Here is a 24,295-nt window from a genome sequence, read left to right as displayed (position 1 = left end):
CTAGTGATTGTTTTATGTGACACAGTGGATGACTCTGCAAGTGGTCTATTGATTGTTTTTCGTGACACAGTGGATGACTATGCTGTGATTGTCTTACGTAAACAGTGGGTGACCCTGCTGGTGGTCTAGTGAGTGTTTTACGTGACAATATTGGTGAATTTGCTGATGGTCTAGTGATTGTTTTACGTGACACAGTGGGTGACTCCGCTGAAGGTCTAGTAGTTGTTTTACGTAACACAGTGGATGACACTGCTCGTGATCTAGTGATTGTTTTACGTGACACATTGTGTGCCTCTGCTGGTGGTCTAGGAGGCCCAAGGTTGGCCGTTAGCTAAAATTTGTTCTAGCACAGTTTACGTGAAATACCACTTAAAGTATATTTTAATTATTGTTCCCAGATTTGTAAATGTGTAACATATTAAAGGGTTGAGTAGGCACCTCTCTCTTTTTGCCCTTATATACATACGATTCGAAATATATTGATGCAAACTTTCCTTTGTTGTTCATAATTGTGATCTCTAGTAGCACTGATGCGTCCTTTTTGAACAAAATGGTCATATAACGCAGTACTATGTTTACTTTAGTCGGCTTTCTGCATCTGCGAACATGATTTTATTCATTTTTTTTTTTTTTTGCATTTCTAGTATGATAATTGTTTTGAATTAGCCCCAAGATATATATTTACCCGCTAGTCAAAGATGTGACATAAATAACGTCATCATAGGCTCAATGTGTCTTTTCAATTATGTTATGTGTATCTTACTCACGTTGTTTTGCCTTCTGATACCACATTTGTTTCCAATTTTGTCCGTTTGTACTAACACTATGGCATATTGTGTTCGTTTGTTGACGTTTTGGTATAGCATGATCGTTTGTGCTGGCACTATGGCATATTGTGTCCGTTTGTTGACGTTTTGGTATAGCATGATTGTTTGTGCTGGCACTATGGCATACTGTGTCCGTTTGTTGACGTTTTGGTATAGCATGATCGTTTGTGCTGGCACTATGGTATACAAACGTTATAGTACAGTTTGTTCATTTGTCCTCACATTGCGGTATTAATTGTTGATTATTTCGTTTATTTTACCTTTTTGTGTTGCTGCTATCGTATCTTTCGTTCCGTTTGTATACGCGCTGTGAGATATTTTACCCGTTTTGTTTGACAATATAGTATTTTTTCTTCTCTTACCCTGGACAGGTGTATCCGCACTTTTACCGGTGTGAGAATTCCTTGTCTCACCCTAGGGTTGAGACGGGGGGATTCCCCTTTTCATAACAATGGCATGACGTCACTTCAACAATACAATGACGTCACGTCAACAATCCATCAACGTCACGTCAACCCTGAATTTAGCATGTAACATTATCGTTACATTGTGTATATGATTCTCCTATCTCACCCCCAAGAGGGTGAAAGATTCTATTAGTCCCTTTATGATGATGTTGTGGTATATATTTGCTTTCAGTTGAATCATTGTACCTTCCAAGCAGTCAATTTCATTTTGAGTACGATTCGGCAAATACAACAGAAAATCCGTTGCATATCGTCATGATTACGTTTATTCACAAAACGAACGTGTGATTGACGATGATCTGATCTGACTGGTTATTATAGTAATAACGTATAAGTATTCTCTTGTGATTTGACACAAATACACTTAGAATCGTCATCATGACTAGCTTGTATACAGCTGTTGCAATGCGAACTTTTTATCAGTGGCCACGGCCTGTATTTACCGCCAAATCGTGATGACCTGTTATGTTTGCATTGTAGATTTAATTTGATTTGCTTATTTATACTGAGAAGTTCCAATGATAATGTTCAAGACAGGTTCCTTGAATGACGACAGACACAATAACGGTTGAGAAAACCACTGTACAGCGTATTCATATTGTGTCCCTGAGGGGAATACATGGACCTGCTCCAAATCGTTCATCGGTGTGCTGTAATAACGGGTCTTATCAGTAAGGATTATCATGGACAATCAATGGGTGGGTTTTTTGTGTTCTACATTTATACACATAACAGATGTGATCGGGTTCTACATTAACAAACACAACAGGTGTGATCGGGTTGTTACTATTTATCACAAGTTCGAATCTTAAAGCTTCTTCAGAAGCATATAGATTTATATGTACCTAAGTGGGCAGTGATTAGTGTAGGAAAGCAGACATCCAGCCTCCAGGACCATGTATAAACAACTGTCACTCAATTTATCAAAAGTCCACCTTTACTTCTGTTCTTTCACTAACTCATTCCTGTTTCTTTTTTTCCGTCTTTTCCGCCATCAATCTTGCTTAGATGTTTGTTTCCGGTACCTTCTGAGCGCGGGTGAATTTAATTGATTATTTTTTACCAGGTTTCTTGTTTCAATGGTTCTAACCTTACTTCTTCTCCACCATCCCACTCAACTCTCTGAACCATTTCTTAATTCATTAAATTTAACAAATTTACCTTAAATGGTCTTAAATGCTATAAGAAGGTCAGCTTCTCAAGGGTGCCTCGCTTTAATATTAATCAGATTCCATCGATCATTCAGTACATGGGACTACATATGTAACTGCATGCTTGTTTGTCCTTCATAAATCTTAAGTGATTGAGGTCAGTAGCGACCAATGTAAACCTTGGTCGATACCCATATACGTTATTACATTGGTTGACTTTTAACACGGTTTTCCATGGTTGTATATGATGACGGTACCGACGTTCCCAACACCCATTAAACACCTGACGGGATTAGTGATTTTTTTAATGTCCTCGTTTATACCGCTGTATATCAATGATGCATACCTGTCGTTCAGATATGAAGATATTTTCAAATGTAGCTGGAATTTATCTCTAAATTACCACCCGTCAACGTCGCTTCACCGCGTCTAGAGGTAGGCGCGATTGTCATCTAGTGTATGCCGTTTGAACAGCGTTTATATACTAAAACTTAATATCTCTCGATATTTCCGCATATGTGGCCAGACTGTCTTCAAATAACACTGTTAAAAAGATCCACTTGGCAATGATTTTTTCGACAAGTTGTACACCAGTAGGACACAACAAGCTTATCTCTATATCGGAATGTTATTAGCAGAGTCTAACGTTTATTAAGATACTTGCATGTGCAATTGTAGCTTGAGATTCATGGTTTCATGTTTTGGAAAGAAATGTGGCATGAACTGTTGTTGTTTTACTGATTGAAACATAAATATCTGATAGGCTAAAGCATGTATTGCTGGTGTTGTATAAAGGTGGTTCCACACTTTCGCAATTAACCAGCAAAATTCGTTGAAACTTTCACAAAATGGTTATGTAACTATGTAGAGTTGATTTTATGAAAATCTAAGCATTCCGATAGTTTGGGGAATTTTTTGGAAAAAAAAATACACAAAAAAATGAATTTTCGTCAATTTTGATATTTTCCGTTTATTTTTTTGTGTGGCATTGTTCGGAACTATAACAACAACAAAAAAATGAAAAGAAGCATTTAAGGAATGACCAAGTTTTTGTTTTGGTATATACGGTATGTAACGGGGAAAAAATGTGCACTTTGCATAAATCCGCGAAGCGGTTTATGCAAAAAAGTGCACAATTTTGTGTCGGTATATACCGTATATACCAAAACAAAATCTTGGGCATTCTTTATAATTTAATTTTAAAAAATAGACAAACACGTTGTTAATGCACATTAAAGATTTATTTAATTTTTATGTAAACTAAACAATTGCGCTAAAATATACTGCGTTGTAATTTTGCATTCTGAAAGGTAAAAAGTAGTTCCGTCATCAGTTGTTTTTCTTTTTAGGTATATACGATATATACCAAAAACAATATTATGGGGGAGATAGGCAAAATTAAATTATTGCTAATTAACCCTATGAATATTGTATTTATCGCAAAATATATAACACACGTTACACAAAGTGTTTTTTATTGATTTTGTACGGATAAAAGTAATCATCTACAAGCTAAAAACAAACAGGACACAAAGATTCATAATACCATGTTTAATTAAAGGCAACTTTTGCATGAGTATTTTATAATTGGGTTGTACTTTTTCCTAATTAGTGGCTCAAATTTAATAAAAAAAAAAATGAATGCGGAAGTTATTTCTTTCCACATACTTATGCACATTTATATGGAATTGGATACATTGCTAACACGTTGTGCCATTTTAAACACACACACAATTTGTTTTATTTCCTAGAGTATTTACCAGGTGGTAAGATATGTTTAAGCATAATTCAGTATCATTTCTGACATTGACGTGAAATAAAGGAAGTTTCAAGATTATTTCTGATATCATGTTGGATACACATAATTTATCCTTAGATAGCATAGCAAATCCAGCAGAGGTTCAATACATTTCTTTTTTAACTGATTTTTATAAGCATCCGATGAAAATCAATTTATACTGTAGCTGTTTTATAACAAAAACAACTAAGAGTCGTATTTAACTCAAGTTATTTAATTATTCAATTTCCTTTTTTTGTTTTTTATTCAATAAGCTTAATAGTTAAACTTGTTAAAACCACCGCGTACGACTTTTTCATACTGTATAATCGTTTAATTTGATGGGGTTAAAATTTCGTAGTTTTTACACTAAATAGTAATTGGTATGCATAATATATCGTGGAAAAGTGTCCCATCCAACATAAGTATATGTAAATAAAATAAAAAAAAATCAATAAGATTTAATTTGGTGGATTTCGTTGACCCAAGAAAAGAGCGAAATTTAATCCCACTCGAATATTTATGATTTTACAGTAATTTTATTATAGTGTGGCATTTAGGTGAAAAGCAAGAGCAGGTATAACGTAAAAAATAATGAGTATTATTGTATATACAAAGTTGTACGACACTGAACATTTATGAATTTCAACCGAAATTTCGCCTGTCTTGTTCAACTTTGATGTTATCTTTGCCTAGGGATTGAGTTTTGTCCACCAAACCTTCGTACGCTATTTCCATTCGATCAAGCCATTTGTCCCAATTAGCTGGTGCAAGACTGCCTTGATGGTTCGGATAATTGTTATATACTTGTATTTCATTATCTAGAAATGTACGTAATGATTGTGCCTCTTTTTTAGAAATACGTAGTGGTGGCTTTCCCCCGTTAGGAACCCCTTCTTCCCAGAGGTCTATAACCTTACGCATATCGGCAGCGTTTTCAATTAAAGCGGAACGGAACCCGTCTGTGGCATGCCTAACATTAGCTCGTCCGTAACTAGCAATCAAATCAACTTTTATGGCATCCGCTAATTGTTTGTTTTGAATAAAATGTTCCTCGACTGCTCGCAGTTTTTTGGATATTTTTCTGGATCCGCTAGTTCCAACTTGGCTCATGGCTATTCCATGAACTTCATAGTTCAGTCTATGTGCTATTAAATCATCAGGGTGTATATTTGGATATGTCTTCTTAAATGCTGATTGCGCTGGAATGTGATTTGACTGAAGTTCCCCGGGGATCTTTGCCTTTTTGTTTACCTCATCTTTCTTTAAGACTTTGTTTATCTTCTTATTTGACTTTTTAACATCCCGATGACTCCCAGAAGTCACATCTGATGTTTTTCTGCATCCCCCGCCTCTTCGTATCCTTAGTTTACGATGTTCGCCCAACAGGAAGGCTTTACCACCTAATTCCGCAAGTTTCGATAGAACTTCTTTTTCGCAGAGTTTGAAGTTGTTAAGGTCTTCGTATAGACAAAGTTCGTATGTCCATGTAATGCCCATCTTTCGTCCAGTTGCCATATTGCTCAGTATTCCGTATAGAGTTGTCATGCTTTTTATCATCACCACGGATGTGTTGCTTGACATCTTAGTTGTAAAGGTAACATTTGGGTGCAGTATGTAAGAAACGTTTCCGCCGTTGTCGGATGTTAAACGATTTTCCATTTCCCTAATTGTGTTTGCTAATGCTATTTGACATGTTGTAATTTCATCAAAGCCAGATGACGTCATTGAACAAAGTTCTGAGCTGTAAGACCTTCCGCGCTTGTCGTTCCACATTACCAATCGTAGAATAATAAACATGGAGACCAAATTTGATACTGTGTCATTGACACCCATGTTTTGCCAGTCTTTCCTTAAAACCTCACTAAAACTTTCCGGAAGTCTCTGATGACCTGTTGCAAAGTCTACTTCATTTATGGTAAGATGGGATTCTACATCTCGTTTGCCACGGCAGATACTCTTTCGATTCTTACTAAAGATATTCTTTCCGGCTTTTGTAATTGTATCCAATCCGGGTAGGCTATTTCGTACATCTTTCCCCACAGCTTTTGCGAAACCTTTCACTCCACCGCCCACTTTTCCAATTGTAGCGCCACCCAGGGCATCCATTCCTATTCCAGCATACGCGTCAAAAATATCTCCAGATTTAGCTTTTCCTTTTTCTATATCGTCAACTGTTTGCCAAATACCGTAGTATCGAGGTGATCCATCTTTAGTTTTTCCATTCACGGCAGTGTCTATCCCAGTAACGACTCCATCGTAAAGCTGTGACGCTGCAACTGCAGCAGCAGCCCCTCCTGCTGGACCACCGACTAGTGTACCAGCTATGCCAGCTACCCCTGTTATCAAAGATCCGGACGACGACTTCATGATTTGATCTCCCCTTTTAGTGTCTCCTAGTCCGTAATGTACCGCGCCTTTAATGTGGCCAATCACAGGAACACTGTCGACAAGACTTTCCAGAGATTTACCAAATTTTTTCTGTGTTTCTTCCGCTGCTTTTGTATCGCCATTGATGGCGTGTATCAATGATTGCACCTGTGAAGCAATTATCCCTGTATCTGCAAAATTTTGCTGGGTCCTTAAGGCGCCCTCCTCGTCACCGGATATTACCTGAACAAGACTTTTTATCTGTGAAATTACAGGTATTGAGTCAATACTGCCCATTCTTCACTGCAAATATATAAAAAAAAAACATTTTGTCAGTTTATTAAAGGTTCTCAATAGGATTTTTACTAAAGTAAATATAATGGCATATGTGAGGGTTAGAATTGTCAGTAGTAGTACATACATACAACTAATGAAAAGGATAAGTAATGAGATAGAAATGTTCTGAAAAATGAAAGATTAGAAATATTCATATAATCGGTCATCATTAAATCTTCAACTAGCGTATTCCAAAACAAGCGAGTAAACGATGCCTCTTAGACTTACAAGTTAAGCAGAATTATAAGCAAAATATAATCACAAAAAACTATAATAATAGATATCATGAAGCATTCCTGAACACATCCTTATTATCAACTGCAGGTATGACAGAAATGTTGCATCCTTTAATCTTAATGGTTTTCTAGTATTAGATAGTCAATATAATACAACCGTATTTTTAGACACTCATGTTATTGTAATATTCTCACACTGGAACAGTGGTCACATTTTAGCTTTTATAGCTAAACCTTTTTTAACAAAATCAACCATCAGTATTGTTTTACTGATTTAATACAGAAAGGAAACTATTTCGCATGAAAGTTTTAACATATTATATACTTTGAGTAAATGTCTTACAAATGCGAGGTTTTCCAAACTTAATTCTAGTGTTTTAAATTTTAATGTGACTTTATGTGGTTGTTGTTGGAATAATGTTTAGTTATATCAGAATTATTTCAAATTTTAAAAGTGCGTCTTTGGGACCACCAGTTGTATTTAAGTGGGATGGTTTGGCATGCCTTTAAACCAGGTTCTAACTACACCGTTGTGTCTTTTTTATACATCGACTGTCCAAAGTCGGGACAATACAGCTATTGGTCTCATATACGTTTGTACGTGGATTTCGTCTAGTGTTGTTGTTTTATTTTGCTGGGTGGGAAAATGTGTGCTGTGGTTACCTTTTGTTTACAGGTCCTCGTTTCAGCTACAATACTTCATTCATGAAAAAGTAATGCCGTAAACGCATTGTATAGGACCAAGTGTAATGTACAAGTATAAATTGAAAGGTTCAGAAAAATGAAGAACAGGTGAAAACAATAATATCTACATGGAATACCAAAAACTTACCATCTCCGGTTTTTATCGGAGATGTTTATCTAGTCGGTCGTCGTGAAATCTATATGCATTCCACGGCAAGCGACTAGACGCCCCTAGTCTTGCAAGTTGAGTAGAATTGTATGCGAAAAAAAATATAATAATTATTATACATATCCATAAGCTTTTCTGAACACCTCCGTATAATAAACTGCTGGCAAGAGAGAAACGCTTCGAGATGAAGTAGTACGCCACCAATGGTGGTGTAGGAACATGTAAAATGTACAACATAATGGGGCGAATAGATGTACAACCTGATGGGGCGAATAAATGTACAACCTGATGATAAAGTTTTTAATGTAGACTTCATTATGAAAACTATTGAATAATAATTTTACACGGGGAACAGTTTTACTTGCTCCATCCTCTATAACACAACAACACCATGATGACTGTAGCTTACATGACATGACTACAGACGTACAAGATGAAGTTGAATGGTATAGTTAAACCGGTTTACCGGGTCACAAACTGCCCATAACTAGAAGCATCAGATAATATACATTAAGGTTCATGCTATGAGATGTCGCCTTCTTGGACCCTCTTCTTTGTGGTATGTAGTTCTATAAAGATTATCAAAAGATATTGCTCGCACTACCTACACATTATCTGATAGGCCTCGCATATTTAAGTATATGAATCCAGTTTTGGTAAAAAAAAATAAGTGAAATCTTAGATATGTCAGGGTTCATAGACAATTCTTTAGATCATAGACAATAAGTCGCAATCAACGTTTATCCAGATATAATAAGTGTGACCTAAATAAGTTATATAACAATGAGGAACCATACCTAGTTAGTTAGTTTATAACACGTAGAAAAATTCAGGCTCTTTTATTTAAAACGGGAACAATGATATATTAATATACATGTATTTGTATCCATTATTGCATTATGCAGGTAGTGCCAGCATTTTTTTTTATTTTTTTTTTATAAATTCGTGTCGTTATTATTGTACATTCTAAACAGAGGGGGTTCAAAAAGGCGACATCTCATAACATGACCCTTAAAAGTATAATACTGTAGTACATGGTCCTTCTTTTACTACACAGTATCCCGACAAATGTTTACAAACCCAAGGTCCATAACAAATGGATACATACATTAACAAAAAGACAACAGAAAACTGAAATATGGAAAATATGTAAAAGGTTTAGGGAAGAAACCATTATGCTACATTGGCCTGACAGCTAAAAGAACTCCGACTAGTATTCAGAGGAGACTAAAAATTGTAAACACACGTGGCGTGTGTTGCATTCGGGCAGTATATGCTTACTCTTCCGGAGCCCCCGGTCCCACCTCCCTATGTTTTAGGAGGTCCACGTGATCACAATTCTTATATATGTAAAATTTACGAAATACTGAACATTCCCTAACATTTGGGTACTTTTGCTTGAAATTAGTCATTTAGACAAATATACATGCGCGCTTTACACCATGTCACGATTTTGGAAATAGACGATTTGTCAATTATATAAGGATCAAGCTCCGGATATATAAAATAAATGTATTGTTAAATAACTTAAGGTTCAGGGACAAGCACATTTCGAATTTCGAGATTTTACCTTTAAACAATACAATTTTGAAAATTTATGGTCTTTTGTATGTCAAAAATAAATGTATTCATAGTATTTTGTTTTTTCTGACTTTCCATCACTGGCGTTAATTTGAACAAGAGAAGATAATGACAGCTGACAGTGTCGGAATTGAACAGTTAAAACAAATACACCACATTAAATCTTGATGCATATACCTATCACGAACAAACCAATTATTTGCCCGATTAAAAAAAAAACTTCCTTTTGATAGTTGAAAGGTCGAAACCAGAACTATTTGTATCTTATTAAGTGATGCTAATAACCAAAACGTTTCAATATCTAGAAGTTGAAATGTAAAACAATATAAAGGTTCAGGAAAATGAAAGATTGAACACAATCATACAATCTTCATTGAAAACCATAAAGCTACCATCTCCTGTTTATTGGAGATGTTCACCGTGAAATCTTCAATAAGAACGTCCTTGCACTTCACAGCAAGTGAATATACGCACCTTAATCTTGCAATTATGCAAGCCAATAAAAAAAAAAAGAAAAAAGAAAAAAGGTTAAAAGAGAGTCGAAAGATACCAAAGGGACAATCAAACTCAAATGTGGAAAACAAACTGACAAAGCCATGGCAAAAAATTTAAAAAACAACGAAAAGATAAACAGCAATCGACATAACACAACATAGAAAACTATATATTAAAATAAAATTTACCAGTAAGCAAAGAGGCAAAAAAATCTTGAGACAAAATAAATCTTAGACTTCTATGTGAACAATGCATAGAGTAGTTTGACCGTTACCTAATTAGTAGTGAGAGATTTTGTTTGATGTATCTTATCTTGACTTCACTATACATATATACATAAGTATATCACGTGATTTAATTCTGAGATATACAAATTCTCCCAAATTATTAGCAGTTCTCAGAAATCTCGATTTAGATTCAGATGTTGGGTATTTAGCACTCAATACTACTTAGCAAACAGGATTTGTTTTTGATTGATGAGTCATGACAAGGAAAATCGAAGAAAAACCCGAACTCGGACTACGTGGGTCGTATCTCACTTTTCGATAGCTGACGAGTATTCCAAACTATTAAAATAAGTTTCAAAGAACTTCACTTGCATTATAAATATAAAAAAGAAGATGTGGTTTAATTGCCAATGATACAACTCTCCATCTAAGACCAAAATTATAATCGTTGATGTAAGCAATTATAGGTTACAGTACGGCCTTCAACGCGGAGCCTAAGTAAGTATATATCAATATTCACCCTGACTTTTCCATAAATTAAAAATTAAATTGTACATTTGCTATCATTGATCTCCACAAAATTCATTTTATGTTTAGTTTTACTTATGAAGTCAAGGTTCTAACCACGCCACTGTCTCTTTTTATACAGCACACTTCCTAAGTTGGGACAATACAACCATTGCTGCTTTAGTTTTACGCATTATACCAAAATGATGAAGAACCTTAAAACCATAACATGTAGTTTTGTAAAAAAAAAAGCGTCCATTTGTGATTTTGGTCTCCCATATTCAAAAACGAACATTTTGTTTTTCAAATCTTGGTGAGTATTAACCCACCTTGATGATTTGGTGACAGGTCAATGTGCACTGAGTCGATTTTATAAGAAAACCCACCAGTCATATATAACTATACTTAGGTAAAACTAGGCTATAAAAAGGTTCAACGAATCAGTCAATTAGGACACGTTATGCATTAATGTGAATTTTGCATAAATCTTAACAAAATTTCCCTTTTAAAATGATCAGTGTTTACGTTTCTATACGGCTGCAAGGAATTAAAGAAAAACATTTGAAGTAACATTGAAGAACTGCCAGCAGGTCCGGACAGTTACCCCAGTACATCGTAAAGTTCCTACATTTCAGAATGTCTGTAGGGAAGTCACTGCGGAAAGTGAAAATAAAGTCTGCAAATGAACAGATTTACATACCGATGTGAACAGCAAGTGTATCTTCTCAGGATCTGACAGCTTCACTGGAACTCGGGTCTGTGTGCAGGACCGGGCTAGTCTGTCTTATATACCTGTTTAGGGTGTCTACGTACACTTACTTGTCAACAGGAAGGTCGAACTTATCACTGTCTGTTCAGCGAAAGCGGAAACTTCAAATTAATATGATCACGTTCCTGTCCATATACGAATGTTACAAATCATGTTCCCTATTTAACTTCATTACTTGCGTTGAACTTTGTCATATACAGCCATAACGGGATTAACATACATGTACGCTGTAGAACAATATCAGTGGAATTTTCTCTACATTTTTTGTTTTAATATTGTTGAATTAAAGTTAGAAAATTTACTGTTTGTTTCTGATGTTTCTATTACCAATGGTTGAATGTGGTGCAAACTTGAATTTGACATTTCGTAGTTCAAAAAAATAGACTCGTTGCTATTTTACAAATGTATTTATACACGAACTAGTTGGCAGTATGTGTAACCTATGTTGCAGTCTGTACTGAAACTGTAGGAGGTTTGTATCTTTTGTAGTATCTAAATAATTTTATTCTTTTTCTTTTTTTATATTATTCACAAGTATTTCATTTTGTATTCTCCCCTCGATCCCCTTCACTCCATAAAAAAAGTTTATTCTTATCATTGTCTCAAATGTTCTGATGTCGAAGGTGTTGTGTTATTCCATTTTAGTTCTGTAGTGGCTTTTGAAGCGTTTTCTTCCATTAGTTCCCTTTCTATTTTTAGCTAACCTGGCCCGAAGCTTATGCCATGCTGCGGCGTCCGTCGTCCGTCGTTCGTCCGTCAACTTTTTCTTTTAAACGACTTCTTCTGAAGAGCTGGAGGACCTAGGATAATGATATTTGGCCAGTAGGTACATGGGATGGAGTTCTATAAAGTTGCATTATTAAAATCACCTAGACCTACTTTCAAGGTCACAGGGGTCAAATGTGTTAAAAACTTCAAACAACAATATCCTAAGAACCATTAGGACAAGAGTCATGATACTTTGCTATATCATATAGACCAGCAGTGCAAATAATTTTCTAATTCACAATAATGAGGTTTAAGATCAACTTTAAGTGCTAGTTTGGGGCCAAAAGTGAACATGGGTTAAAAGCTTTAACAATCTACTTCTCAAGTTACATAAGGCCCAGGGTCATGATATTTGGCCAGTAGGTACCAGGGATATAGTGCTATAAAGTTTCCTCTTTGAAATGACCTTGAACTACTTTCAAGGTCAAAGGGGTCAAAAATGTTTAAAAAAAACTTCAAACGACGATATCCTAACACGCATTTGGTCTAGAGTCATGATATTTGGGTATGTTATGTGGACCAGCAGTGCGAATAGTTTCTTAATTACAGTAACGAGGTCAAATGTCAACTCTAAGTGCAAGTCAGGGAACAAAGGTCAACGTGAGATAAAAGCTTTGAAATTACAATTTTAAATTTTAAACAACAACATCTTGAGAAGCGTTTAAGAGATATTAAAATGTCCTATGTTCTATTTACCAAATTTGGTCTGAAGTTACATATATGTCAGTTTCATGTAACAAAGGAAACAGGTGAGCGATACAGGCCCTCTGTGCCTCTTGTTACGTTATAAGGTTTGAAAGGTGTGATAATGTTTGTTGGTTGCACTTTTGTATATTTCATTCTTAATTTCCATGTTTGTACATAAATGCTGCATTGATTCTCGAATTACCCTTAGCAATATAAATATTATTAGAGTATTCCAAATGTTTAGGAGGCACGGTAGTCTAGTGATAGGACGCCGGGCTCGTGACCGAAGGGTTGCAGGTTGCACGGCACTGTGTTGTATCTTTGAACATGGTACTTTACTCCACTTGTCCCAGTCTACTCAGCTGTAAATGAGTACGTGGTTGGGCAGTGCTAGAGTTGTTAAATGCTAGCTGTGAGCGCCTAGTTGGCATCACCGTCTGTATGCTCCCCAGAGAGTTGAAACAGATATTGGATTTCAGCAATGAGATAGCAATAAAGAACCAAATGACAAAGTTTGGATCATGATCAACTCCAAACTGTTCATAAATACGCGTTATTGTTATGAAAGTTGTACTGGCAGTAATCGACCACTGGTCTCAAAGACTACTGGAGGAATATAAACAAGGGTGAATGAAAATGTGTTGTACTTCACAATATACACCTACTTAAGTAGATCAATTTCCTGACCATTTGGCCATACGTGGCGAAGATAATCGCTAATTACTAAATGATTTTCTTTGTAATACATTTTACAAGTATTATTAAGCCAAAACAATAAAATACGAAAAATAGAATAATCAAATCCAATAGCACAGTTCAAATACCTAGGATATTAAATTCTTTTGATAGTTTTACTCCAATGATTCTAATACATGTTTACTCTTTCATCTTCCTTTGCATAGTAAAAGGAAACCGTAAAAACAGGTAAAACAATAAGGTTCACTGCACATACTACATTTTATAGTACTTACGTAACTGTCTTTTCCTTTTAAAGAACTGGGCGTGAGTGTATCTTCATTTTTGAAGTAATAGATGTTTGAATCTTTGTTATTCAAATATATAATTTGTGTATCTGTGTTATGTATAGTAAATGAAGGGTATATGGTGAGCGTATTCAAAATGGAACACTTTTAAAAGAAACCTATTAATTTTCCTTTTGAGTTTCTGAAAGACCTTTTTTATTTATTTTTGGCAGTAATTAAGCAATTCATCCCTTAAGCCCTTAATTCATATATTTTATTCTTGGGTATCAACAGCACGTGCGTCTATTTATAGAGCTCATTGAAGTGAGTTAGATTCACTTGGAATGTTAAGCTGGTAGAGTACCCGAAATGGAACGCTTTAAGATATATGTCAGTTTATGAAAATAACTGACATCATTTTAAATCAATTTCTTCACTTCAAAATCGTGTTGACAATTCCTAACAGGTTATGTCATTTATTCCTTACAATATTTGTTTGAACATATTGCTTTTCATGTTAAGAAATATGATAGGATATATGTATCGCTTTTCGGGAAATAAATTTCATTTCATTTTTATGATATTTCAATTAAGTTTATGAGCAATGTCCATGAGGTAGGCAGATGAAATTTTCTCGAAATGCAAATAAAAAAAAATCTTGATTTAGAATACAAACCATTTATTTTTATTGCAAAATAAAAAAAATGCTGCATCATATATATTAAAAGTGTTCCTTTTTGGGTATTCTCATCCCATCTTTGTAATTCATAAGGATGACAAAAGGATCTGTGTATCGACGTCAATTGAAGTGATCGCCGTTTGTATCTATGTATATACTAACATTAAAATACTCGACAAATGAAGAGTTGATACAGGTAATTTCTTACTAAGGTGTTTTACTCACGATGTCCGATGTGAGAGTATAACCTTCAGTGTAGCAAAATGTATCCGGTGTATTGTGAACAATCCATAGAAGACGTTCAATTGTTTTGATCATTTATTTTAAAAACATTTATTTATTTCAATTAAACAGACCCTAAGGTCCACTACAATTGCTAACAACACGTATGTTATAATGCAGTTCATATCACAATAAAGCGTATACGGCATGTTTGATCGCATTAATACTACTAACATGATCTGAACTTTTATCATGATTACCATATAATAAACTCAATCAATCAGTTTATTATAATATTATACATGTTAGTAATATTCTCACTAGCGTATATTTACTGCGTATCGTAAGGAATGACAGATATTACAGTTTATATGTTAGCAGTTGTTAGACATGCTTCGGCGCGAATAAATGCATCTGTTGTAGGGTTATAATATAAACGCCAGAGAAAAGCATAAGTTAATTCCATGTCTAGACTTGTTTGTTTATATATACAGGATATGCCTCAACACCTTACAATAATATATATGATTATATACTGGTATATATACAGGATATAACAATAATATATATGATTATATACTAGTATATATACAGGATATTACAATAATATATACTAGTATATACTAGTATATATATACAGGATATTACAATAATATATATGATTATATACTAGTATATATACAGGATATTACAATAATATATATGAGTATATACTAGTATATATACAGGATATTACAAAATATATATGATTATATACTAGTATATATAGTTGGCTTCATAGACTTAGTATTGGTAACACTCTGTACACTATTGGAGAGTTTGTTTGTTGACAGATACAGAATTGGTAACTCTTATACAGGACCGTTTGTTTACGGATACAGTATTGGTAACTCTTAGGACCGTTTGTTTTCGGATACAGTATTGGTAACTCTTAGGAACGTTTGTTTACGGATACAGTATTGGTAACTCTTATATAGGACCGGTTGTTTACGGATACAGTATTGGTAGCTCTTAGGACCGTTTGTTTACGGATACAGTATTGGTAACTCTTAGGACGGTTTGTTTACGGATACAGTATTGGGAACTCTTAGGACCGTTTGTTTACGGATACAGTATTGATAACTATTATATAGGACCGTTTGTTTACGGATACCGTATTGGTAAGTCTTAGGACCGTTTGTTTTCGGATACAGTATTGGTAACTCTTATATAGGACCGTTTGTTTACGGATACAGTATTGGTAACTCTTTCCTGGAACTTGTTGGATCAGTTTGTATGCAGACTCAATGTCGCTCACAATCTCTAAGCACTTGTGGGATAACTGAGTTTCTGTAGACACAATATTGTTCACACTCTCCTAGAATTTGCTGGATCATTGCTCTTTTTCTTTTTGTTTTGTTTTGCAGACACCATGTTGTTTACTTTCCCCAGGATCTAGTAGCGTCGCTGTTTTCGGTCAAAATATTCACTCACCAGGAACCTGTATGATCATCGTTTCTTTGTAGCACAGTTTCGCATTCATTCTCGAATGAATTTATAGAATTACTGCTTCTTTGCAGACACGACCTTGCTTACACTCTCCAGGAACTTGTAGTAGTTATACTTGATATCATACTGCATGTCGTACCAGAAGTTCACTGAAACAAACAGCGCCCAACTTAATATCTACTTCTATTGTCTTGTGGACACACCTTACGACGAGTACTAATCGTATAATTCAAACAATTTCACTCGTCCTTCCTTATTACATTTTATTCCTGGAGTTATCCCAGGACATGAAAAAGAAATATAGACCTAGCAATAATCTTGGATTTTTTTATATAATCAACGTGCGACGTCAAAAACAAAGAGTCCAAGAAAAATGACGGAACTAAACGAAATGCAAATAATGAAAAAGTAGGAAATAGAAAAAAAAATGATTCTATCTAACTTGCAGCGACGTTAAAATTACATACAAGAACGTCTCAGCTTAGAGGTATGGCTTGTGTAACTGTGTTAAATATCCATCGAGTATTCTCCAAAAGGTCAGTGCACGAGCAAATGGAATAGCCACTAGTATATATTGACAACAAACTACCTTCAAACATGTTAATGTTGATAGGTCGATAAATGATGTGCATATTGTACACCAATACGCTAAAAGAAAAAGCAATGCAATCGACAAACCCGTATGATTCATCATTAATTATCGACGCCCTCCATAAAAGTTGATCAAGTTTGGCATTATTGTTTCCATCTGAAGGTGAGTTTTCCAAATAACCAACTTACCTATCAAAAACAAGCGTTCTAAACTGTATCGAAAAAAGTATACCTGCAATGCAGTCGTGTGATTGGCTGACATGGTGAAACCATAGTGAGGGCAGGTACAGCGTCTGACCGGCATGTACTGTCACCTCCAGGGGTCGTGTATGTCGATACTGGGGGTAGCGATCAAGGTCGGGACTCAGGGGATCAATCGCCACCCAGGGCACCTAGTATGTAATGAGATGTACACAATAATAAATACATCAGCATATACAACTGTCTATCAGAATACAATGACTACACACAGTGTACAACAGTATAGACAAATGAAGCTGTTCCTGGTTGTCACTTTGAAATCTGTTTTGTCTAGTCATTATCCATTACGACAGTAATAAGATCTGTGTTAGACAGGCCTGTATGTTAATTAACCTGTACTAGTGCCAAGGCTTATCAGCTAAATCCCTGATCATGGATATTACACAGGTGTATACTGACCCTGTACCCTAACTGTAGCATTAGGCACCATAGCCATGAAGCATTAAACATGTAGATGTTATGGGCGGATTGGTCGAGTGATTAACACTCCGGCCTTCCAAGCAGTCGGCCGGGTTTCGACCCCCGAAGTAGCCATACGCATGGAATATTCAGAGAAAGTGTTTTTCTCCTGCCCACACAAATCCAACAACACAGGTGGAGTATAAATTGGTCTGGGGTGGGTGTTGCGGTATCTGTGCTGTTTCATTCAAGTGAGGTGGCACTATAAATGATACCGTTGGAAGCATTGACCCACTACAAACAGAGCACAATACATCTCCAGCACACACACAGGCATACACACATAGTAAGAAATAAGCCAGGTGGCATATGACTAGTAGTTAGCGTCTGATAAGGCAGCTTCTGCAAATTCCTCAAAATTGTATTGATTAATATACATGCTAATTGTATTGACTGTATAAAATTGTATAACATATGTACTGTAAAGCGCTTTAGAGTGGCTTATGTTACCTAGATAGGGCGCTATATAAGATGTTGTATATTTATTTATACCACATACGGAGTCTGTTATTATTTTAATTATGGCCACAACGTAACAAAATCAGTTTTCAATGCATGAGAAGTATCGACTTACATGTAGCTGTCATTGTAAACGACCAAAACAATTCTAGAGTATGGTCTACCTCTAAGGATAAGAAACAATAATACCTTGCCTGTTGCCTCATCGTCCACGATTTCAAATCCACCTTTGTCTTTCTCTCGATAATAAGCACTTTGATATAATTCTGTAAAAAAACGTAAAATATAATCATGTAAACCTTATGATATAGATTACTCAGGGAAATCTTTAGTGCATTGGAGATGCCCATCATCTCAAAAATTCAAAATTTCTCAAAACAAAGAGGAACGCTAGCAAACTTCATTCATTTAACCAATTACTTCAGTCTTGTCAAGATATTCGAACGAGATTTGTACAGTAAAAAGGCTGTTAAATGTCTTACCATACGGGACATGAGCGAGTTCGGTGGGGGGTATGAGGATAAACTTTTTCCATCCCCTTACCACACAGTACAAGTTTTCGTAGTGGTCTCTGTGCACTGGAAACCAAAATATAAAACTATCAGCTAGCGTCAAGTTAATGTTAAGGTTCATACAAATATTTCATGACTACATTTATTAAGTTGTATGTTTTGTACTGCAGAGTTCAAGTTTATAACAATTTGATCGCCTTTTTGGTTTTAATCAGATTGATGTCTGTTCAAACCATAAAAACAACATTTATTTAAGCATGCCTTCCATCTTTATCACAAAATCTGTCACAAAGAATATGTATTTTGTAGCGTGGTGGCCGCCATGTTTTTTTACACAATTGCTCTCACATGATTGCATACGTGCTATGTACTCAAAGCTTCAGTGATAGTTGATATCATCATAACACACTTTCACACTAAGGAGGTGATTGGTATGCTTGTCCACACCATAACCATGTCCTTACAACATACTCCTAAAACGGAAGGTTCAGATCAATATAGAATTCTTCTGTGCAACCTGTACATAAATTTACGAACTCTAAATGTTGGTATAAACACACAAACATATCAATAATTCTATTACACTTAAATGTTTTCAAATCTATTGTAACCAAGGAATAAAAACCTTGTTCAAGTACAACAAGAGATCCCAGAGGGATCTTGGCGCCCACCTTTGTATCATCTTCATTAGTTCTTTGTCAGTTCGATCTTTTCTCTTCTTTCCTCTAATCTGTTTGATCGAGTCATGTTAACAGTAAATGCACCTTGAGGTAACTTTTTATCTAAACTTAATACTGATGTGTATGAAAGCCAACCTTCAAAGTGAGTTTGTCATTTCACATATTTACTAGTACAGTACTTAATGTGAAAGAAATAGAATCGATCATTGCAATATGAGAAAGATCTGTTTAGTTCTTCTTTTAATCCATTTTGTTTTTATGATCAGTCTCAAAATATAACATACACAACGAGGGATCAAGGGGAACCTACATTTAAAATTTGAGAAAGATCCCTCCCGTACTTCCCGAGAAATAGCGATAACAAACTTTCACTATCAAAATCCAAGATGGCTGCCTGTCGGCCATGTTGTTTATCCGATCAGTCTCAAAAGTTGCCCTGCACAGCTAAGGACCAAGGGGAACCTACATATAAAATTTGAGAAAGATCCCTCTGGTACTTCTTGAGAAATAGCGATAACAAACTTTCACAATCAAAATCCAAGATGGCTGCCTGTCGGCCATGTTGTTTATAAGATCAGTCTCAAAAGTTGCCCTGCACAGCTCAGGACCAAGGGGAACCTACATATAAAATTTGAGAAAGATCCCTTTGGTACTTCTTGAGAAATAGCGATAACAAACTTTCATTATCAAAATCCAAGATGGCTGCCTGTCGGCCATGTTGTTTATCCAGTCAGTCTCAAAAGTTGCCCTGCACAGCTGAGGACCAAGGGGAACCTGCATATAAAATTTGAGAAAGATCCCTCTGGCACTTCTTGAGAAATACCGATAACAAGAATTGTTTACGGACGGACGACGGACAACGGACGTACCACGGACCAAGGACGCAGGGTGATTTGAATAGCCCACCATCAGATGATGGTGGGCTAAAAAGCAATACCACCATTTGCTTAAAGACTTTCTTCAATAGAAACATGTAGTCTTCACCTAATGATACCACTTTGAAAGTTAACTCGAGTTTTCTTTACAGTTTTTAATCTGAATGCAAGGATTGAAATGAACCTGCTTCATATCAGGATGATTTACAACACAATTTACTGAAATAAGTGAAAGTGTATTACAAACCATCATTTACCATTTAAAAATACACCTCATTCCTTCAGCAACATGGAATGGATACTATGCACCAAACCTTTTCGCCTTCACAGGATGGGTGGAAAACCTGCAACACTTTCACGGCCCCATGGGAAGGTTGGAAAACCTGCACCACATTTAGCCCCCACGGTATAGTTCACATGCTTATAACACATCCCTGCCCTCACGGGTTACTTTTAAATGTTTAAACAACAACCTGGCCTTCACGGGATGCTTTACATGTGAAACCACACCCTGGCCTTCACGGGGATGCTTTACATGTGAAACCACACCCTTGCCTTCACGGGATGTTTTACATGTGAAATTTACATGTTTGAACCACACCCTCCACTCATGGGGTTGTTGTTGTTTTTTGCATACTTGTAACACATTATCGCCCTCTGGGTATATTTGGCATGCTTATAACTACTAACGCCCTTGTTGAATGTCTGCTAAGCATATTTACTTGAGGTCACAGCTCTGCCATCGCCCATCCAAAAATTGACAGCATCAGGTGGTTGTCCTAAAGTAAAAACATTACTGTTTACATGTCATAATGTCCACTTCATTCAGAAAATAAGAAAGTAATACTATGATGTCAATGATCACTCCTCAGAATGAAGTTCTACATGAAATTGTAACTTGTAATTGTAGAACTGGTTTTACTAGTGATCTTTAACTTCGCTTGAAAAGCAATATCACGCAAGCGCTATGGGCAAGTTTGCTCTGTAAATTTGACGAAAAGTTCAACTGATTATGCGAAATTGATATCAACTTAAAATAAATTGTACCAGTGACTCTCACACTGGTGTAAGAAGCAGCAAGAGTTTGAATGACCTTTATGTCCTGAGGTTTTTGTAACGGAAAATCCCGACGGGTAAAGAACAGAATACAATGGATTGATAACGAACGACAACGATCATAAAAACCGACCTTTCTTTCTTTAATGCCGAGTATTCAAAACTGTGAAATTCGATATAAGCACCAACAGACCCATATACATTGTACATACCGATTAGGCAGGCTTACGTGTAATAGACCTTTTATAGAAGACGAGTAACTACTTACCATATCGCAAAAGAACAGTACAATGTATATATGGGGCAATATTATCAAAATCTAATACACATCAGTCACATCATTTGTGATAATGCCACATTGATTGCTCATTTAAACACAAAAGGAATCAAATAAAGTCACAAACGTGCCGTCTGTTACAGCGTCGGCATACCCATTAGGCGTCAAACTTCAAGCTGTGCATACCGAGTTACCCCTGTCATTTTCTCTTATATGGAGCGAAATGAGCAAAAGACACCACTTCTGAATACCCAGTAGCAGACAAGGACAATGGCGCGGACCCTTGGTCATCTTTACTATGGAGTCTATTTCAGTATAATAAAATATCTATTGCTCTAACAGTAGGGGGAAACATTCATTGTTTCCCTTAAATTTGTCATATTCACCTCGGGATAAATTTCGGGAAACAAAAGAATCATGTTTTCTTTCCACAATGACATTAAATGTTTCATGTATCCACAGGTCAAATTATAAATTACAACAAACCGGTGGAAAGCTCACCGAACGCCTCTGTGCCCCAGTCTATATGAGTGTCTACGTCACTGATGATGCTCGAGAATTCCTCAGTAAGGTTGGAGTTCTGTTTCTGTATATAGAACACCCTGTGATCGTCCGGTCTTTCCAACTTATCCAGGAATTCAGACATCGACATCTTTCTTTCATCCGGCATCACAAACTTGCCGTCTGTTACAGCGTCGGCATACCCATTAGGCGTGACGGTCACCGATACCTTCACATCGCCGATCTTCTTCCTGTAGCAAATCAAACCACATTGTCAATTAATTAATAAATTATATTACTCTTACGGCCAATCAAAGCATGTGGTACATCTTTGAACTATAGAACTTCCAATGAAAACATACTGATGAACTACTACTGTGCCAGTCAAAACAGGCATTGCATCAAAGAATTATTGAACTTCAAATCAAACCACATATCACAAATCCATGGAGCTTGTTTACCACCAATTAAAGAATACGGTACATCAATAACTTATTTCACTGGTATTAAACGTTCAGTTACTTTTACTTCTTCCTGATAATGGATTGCGCCCCAGGTGACCGCAATTTATCAAATGAGACCGCCCATTATTGACAGACAGGACAGCTAGATTAGTCTAAGTTAGACTATAACTATACAGTTTTAAAGGCATGATATCTTCATTCCACCTCCTACTTGAAGTTTAAAAACTCGTAAATTGACAGCACAGTGCTCGCCAATGAGGCCAAACACTAACCAAAACAAATCTAGCGTAAACGTTCCTGCTGTGACAACCATAGGCAGCCATTGACCAAAATGAAGTCACCAACAGTCACAAGTGGTCGATGAGCGACGGTGTTTGAAAACTGTCGTGACGTGACGGCAAACAGACATCCAATGTGACTCAATGTAGAAGCCAAGTGTAAAATATCTTGGTTTGACAACCATGTGCCGCTGTAAGTAGAAAATAACTACAACGCCAAGAATCTACCCTCGTCTACCGGGTCCTTTCGGCCAATGCAGCCATGATCCAAACCTGATTGCCCCATCACTAAACAAATCATTGCCTAATAAAACGATCCCACAATGTACGTCTAAATGCCCCATTGATTCTGACTTATGATACAACTAACAGCCTTGCTTGTACTATTTTATGACGACCAATCGATTCAAGCTCTGTGGCATGAGGTACCTAAAATAAGATTCATCCCATTGTTGTAGAGCTGACCAGTGCCGGATGGCGCCCTCCACAACAACTGGTTTATTGGGAGCCACATACTGCCTGTAGAAGGTCAGTGGGGACACGGGGGCGCTGAGGACGGGCACTTGTTTATCCAGGTACAGTTCTGAAACGACAAGTGTTAAACACACTTATAATGTATGGGCACCATAATAGCCTTTATCTGATCTTAGCATAAGACAAGAGACAAGTTTGATATATGAAAATTTCAGAGATTATCCAGTAAATTGATCTAAACTTTTAATCAATTTTCAATATAGTTGAAGTACAATATAAGTACTGGACATTTCGTTTTTATTAAACCATCTATTTAATTTAAAATGAATTGTCATCCAATTTTAATGACACAATGATTTAACAAATTTATGCAAAAGGAATACAATTTTAAGCCCTTCATCAGAACATATAACCTCCTCGATATGCTTTATGGTTCATCAATTGATCATCAGAAATTTTGTTGAACAATGTTTATAGCCCTTCATTTCAGCAAACGGTAACAGGTCATCTCGGCACTTGGCGAGTTCGGCACTTACGGTTCGAGACACCTCTGCATTTTCAATGGGACACCTCGGCACTTGTCGGTATTTTTTCGGTACTTTTCATAACAAATTAATAGTTTCCCAGTAACACTTAATGTGTTTTTCTTGTACATGTAAACGGAAAGAATGGACTTCTTTTTTTATTACACGAATTAATATTTTTGCCAGCTCTTTTGAAAAGTTTTATTTACTCCTTGAAAATCAATATTTTATTAGCAATAGCCGTAGAAATACTTTGTCCGATAATTAAGGAGGATAACATAATAGTTAGTACTAGGTAATGACCACGTGCCGTTGATTGTTAGTTGTTGGTACTGACCACGTGCCTGTGATAGTTAGTTGTTGGTACTGACCACGTGCCGTTGATTGTTAGTTGTTGGTACTGACCACGTGCCTGTGATAGATAGTTGTTGGTACTGACCACGTGCCTGTGATAGTTAGTTGTTGGTACTGACCACGTGCCT

General features: G+C 36.1%; 2 protein-coding genes across 3 annotated transcripts in view; both read right to left on the bottom strand.

The window, feature by feature from the left end:
- LOC110459947 overlaps positions 1 to 11,629 on the bottom strand; it is a 34,896-nt gene extending 23,267 nt beyond the window's left edge. The window contains exons 1-2 of one of the 2 annotated variants that reach the window (XM_021512476.1): positions 11,528 to 11,629; positions 3,986 to 6,895 (exon numbers count right to left, since the gene is read on the bottom strand). In XM_021512476.1, coding sequence (XP_021368151.1) covers positions 4,868 to 6,889 — 2,022 coding nt within the window. In that variant the 5' untranslated portion in view covers positions 6,890 to 6,895; positions 11,528 to 11,629 and the 3' untranslated portion in view covers positions 3,986 to 4,867. Of the gene's footprint in view, positions 1 to 3,985; positions 6,896 to 11,527 lie in introns of those variants that run through there. The other variant, XM_021512478.1, reaches the window with a different exon arrangement.
- A 4,000-nt stretch (positions 11,630 to 15,629) lies between these two features.
- Positions 15,630 to 24,295, bottom strand: part of LOC110459948 (jmjC domain-containing protein 7-like) — a 17,194-nt gene continuing 8,528 nt past the window's right edge. The window contains exons 2-8 of the mRNA XM_021512479.1: positions 23,245 to 23,398; positions 22,074 to 22,324; positions 20,962 to 21,018; positions 18,655 to 18,750; positions 18,362 to 18,438; positions 17,226 to 17,385; positions 15,630 to 16,551 (exon numbers count right to left, since the gene is read on the bottom strand). Coding sequence (XP_021368154.1) covers positions 16,457 to 16,551; positions 17,226 to 17,385; positions 18,362 to 18,438; positions 18,655 to 18,750; positions 20,962 to 21,018; positions 22,074 to 22,324; positions 23,245 to 23,398 — 890 coding nt within the window. The 3' untranslated portion in view covers positions 15,630 to 16,456. The remainder of the gene's footprint in view (positions 16,552 to 17,225; positions 17,386 to 18,361; positions 18,439 to 18,654; positions 18,751 to 20,961; positions 21,019 to 22,073; positions 22,325 to 23,244; positions 23,399 to 24,295) is intronic.

This window comes from Mizuhopecten yessoensis, unplaced genomic scaffold (assembly GCF_002113885.1).
Source record: "Mizuhopecten yessoensis strain PY_sf001 unplaced genomic scaffold, ASM211388v2 scaffold10275, whole genome shotgun sequence".
Taxonomy (NCBI): domain Eukaryota; kingdom Metazoa; phylum Mollusca; class Bivalvia; order Pectinida; family Pectinidae; genus Mizuhopecten; species Mizuhopecten yessoensis.
Note: the sequence above shows the minus strand (reverse complement) of the source record. Positions and strands in the feature narration are given on the sequence as shown.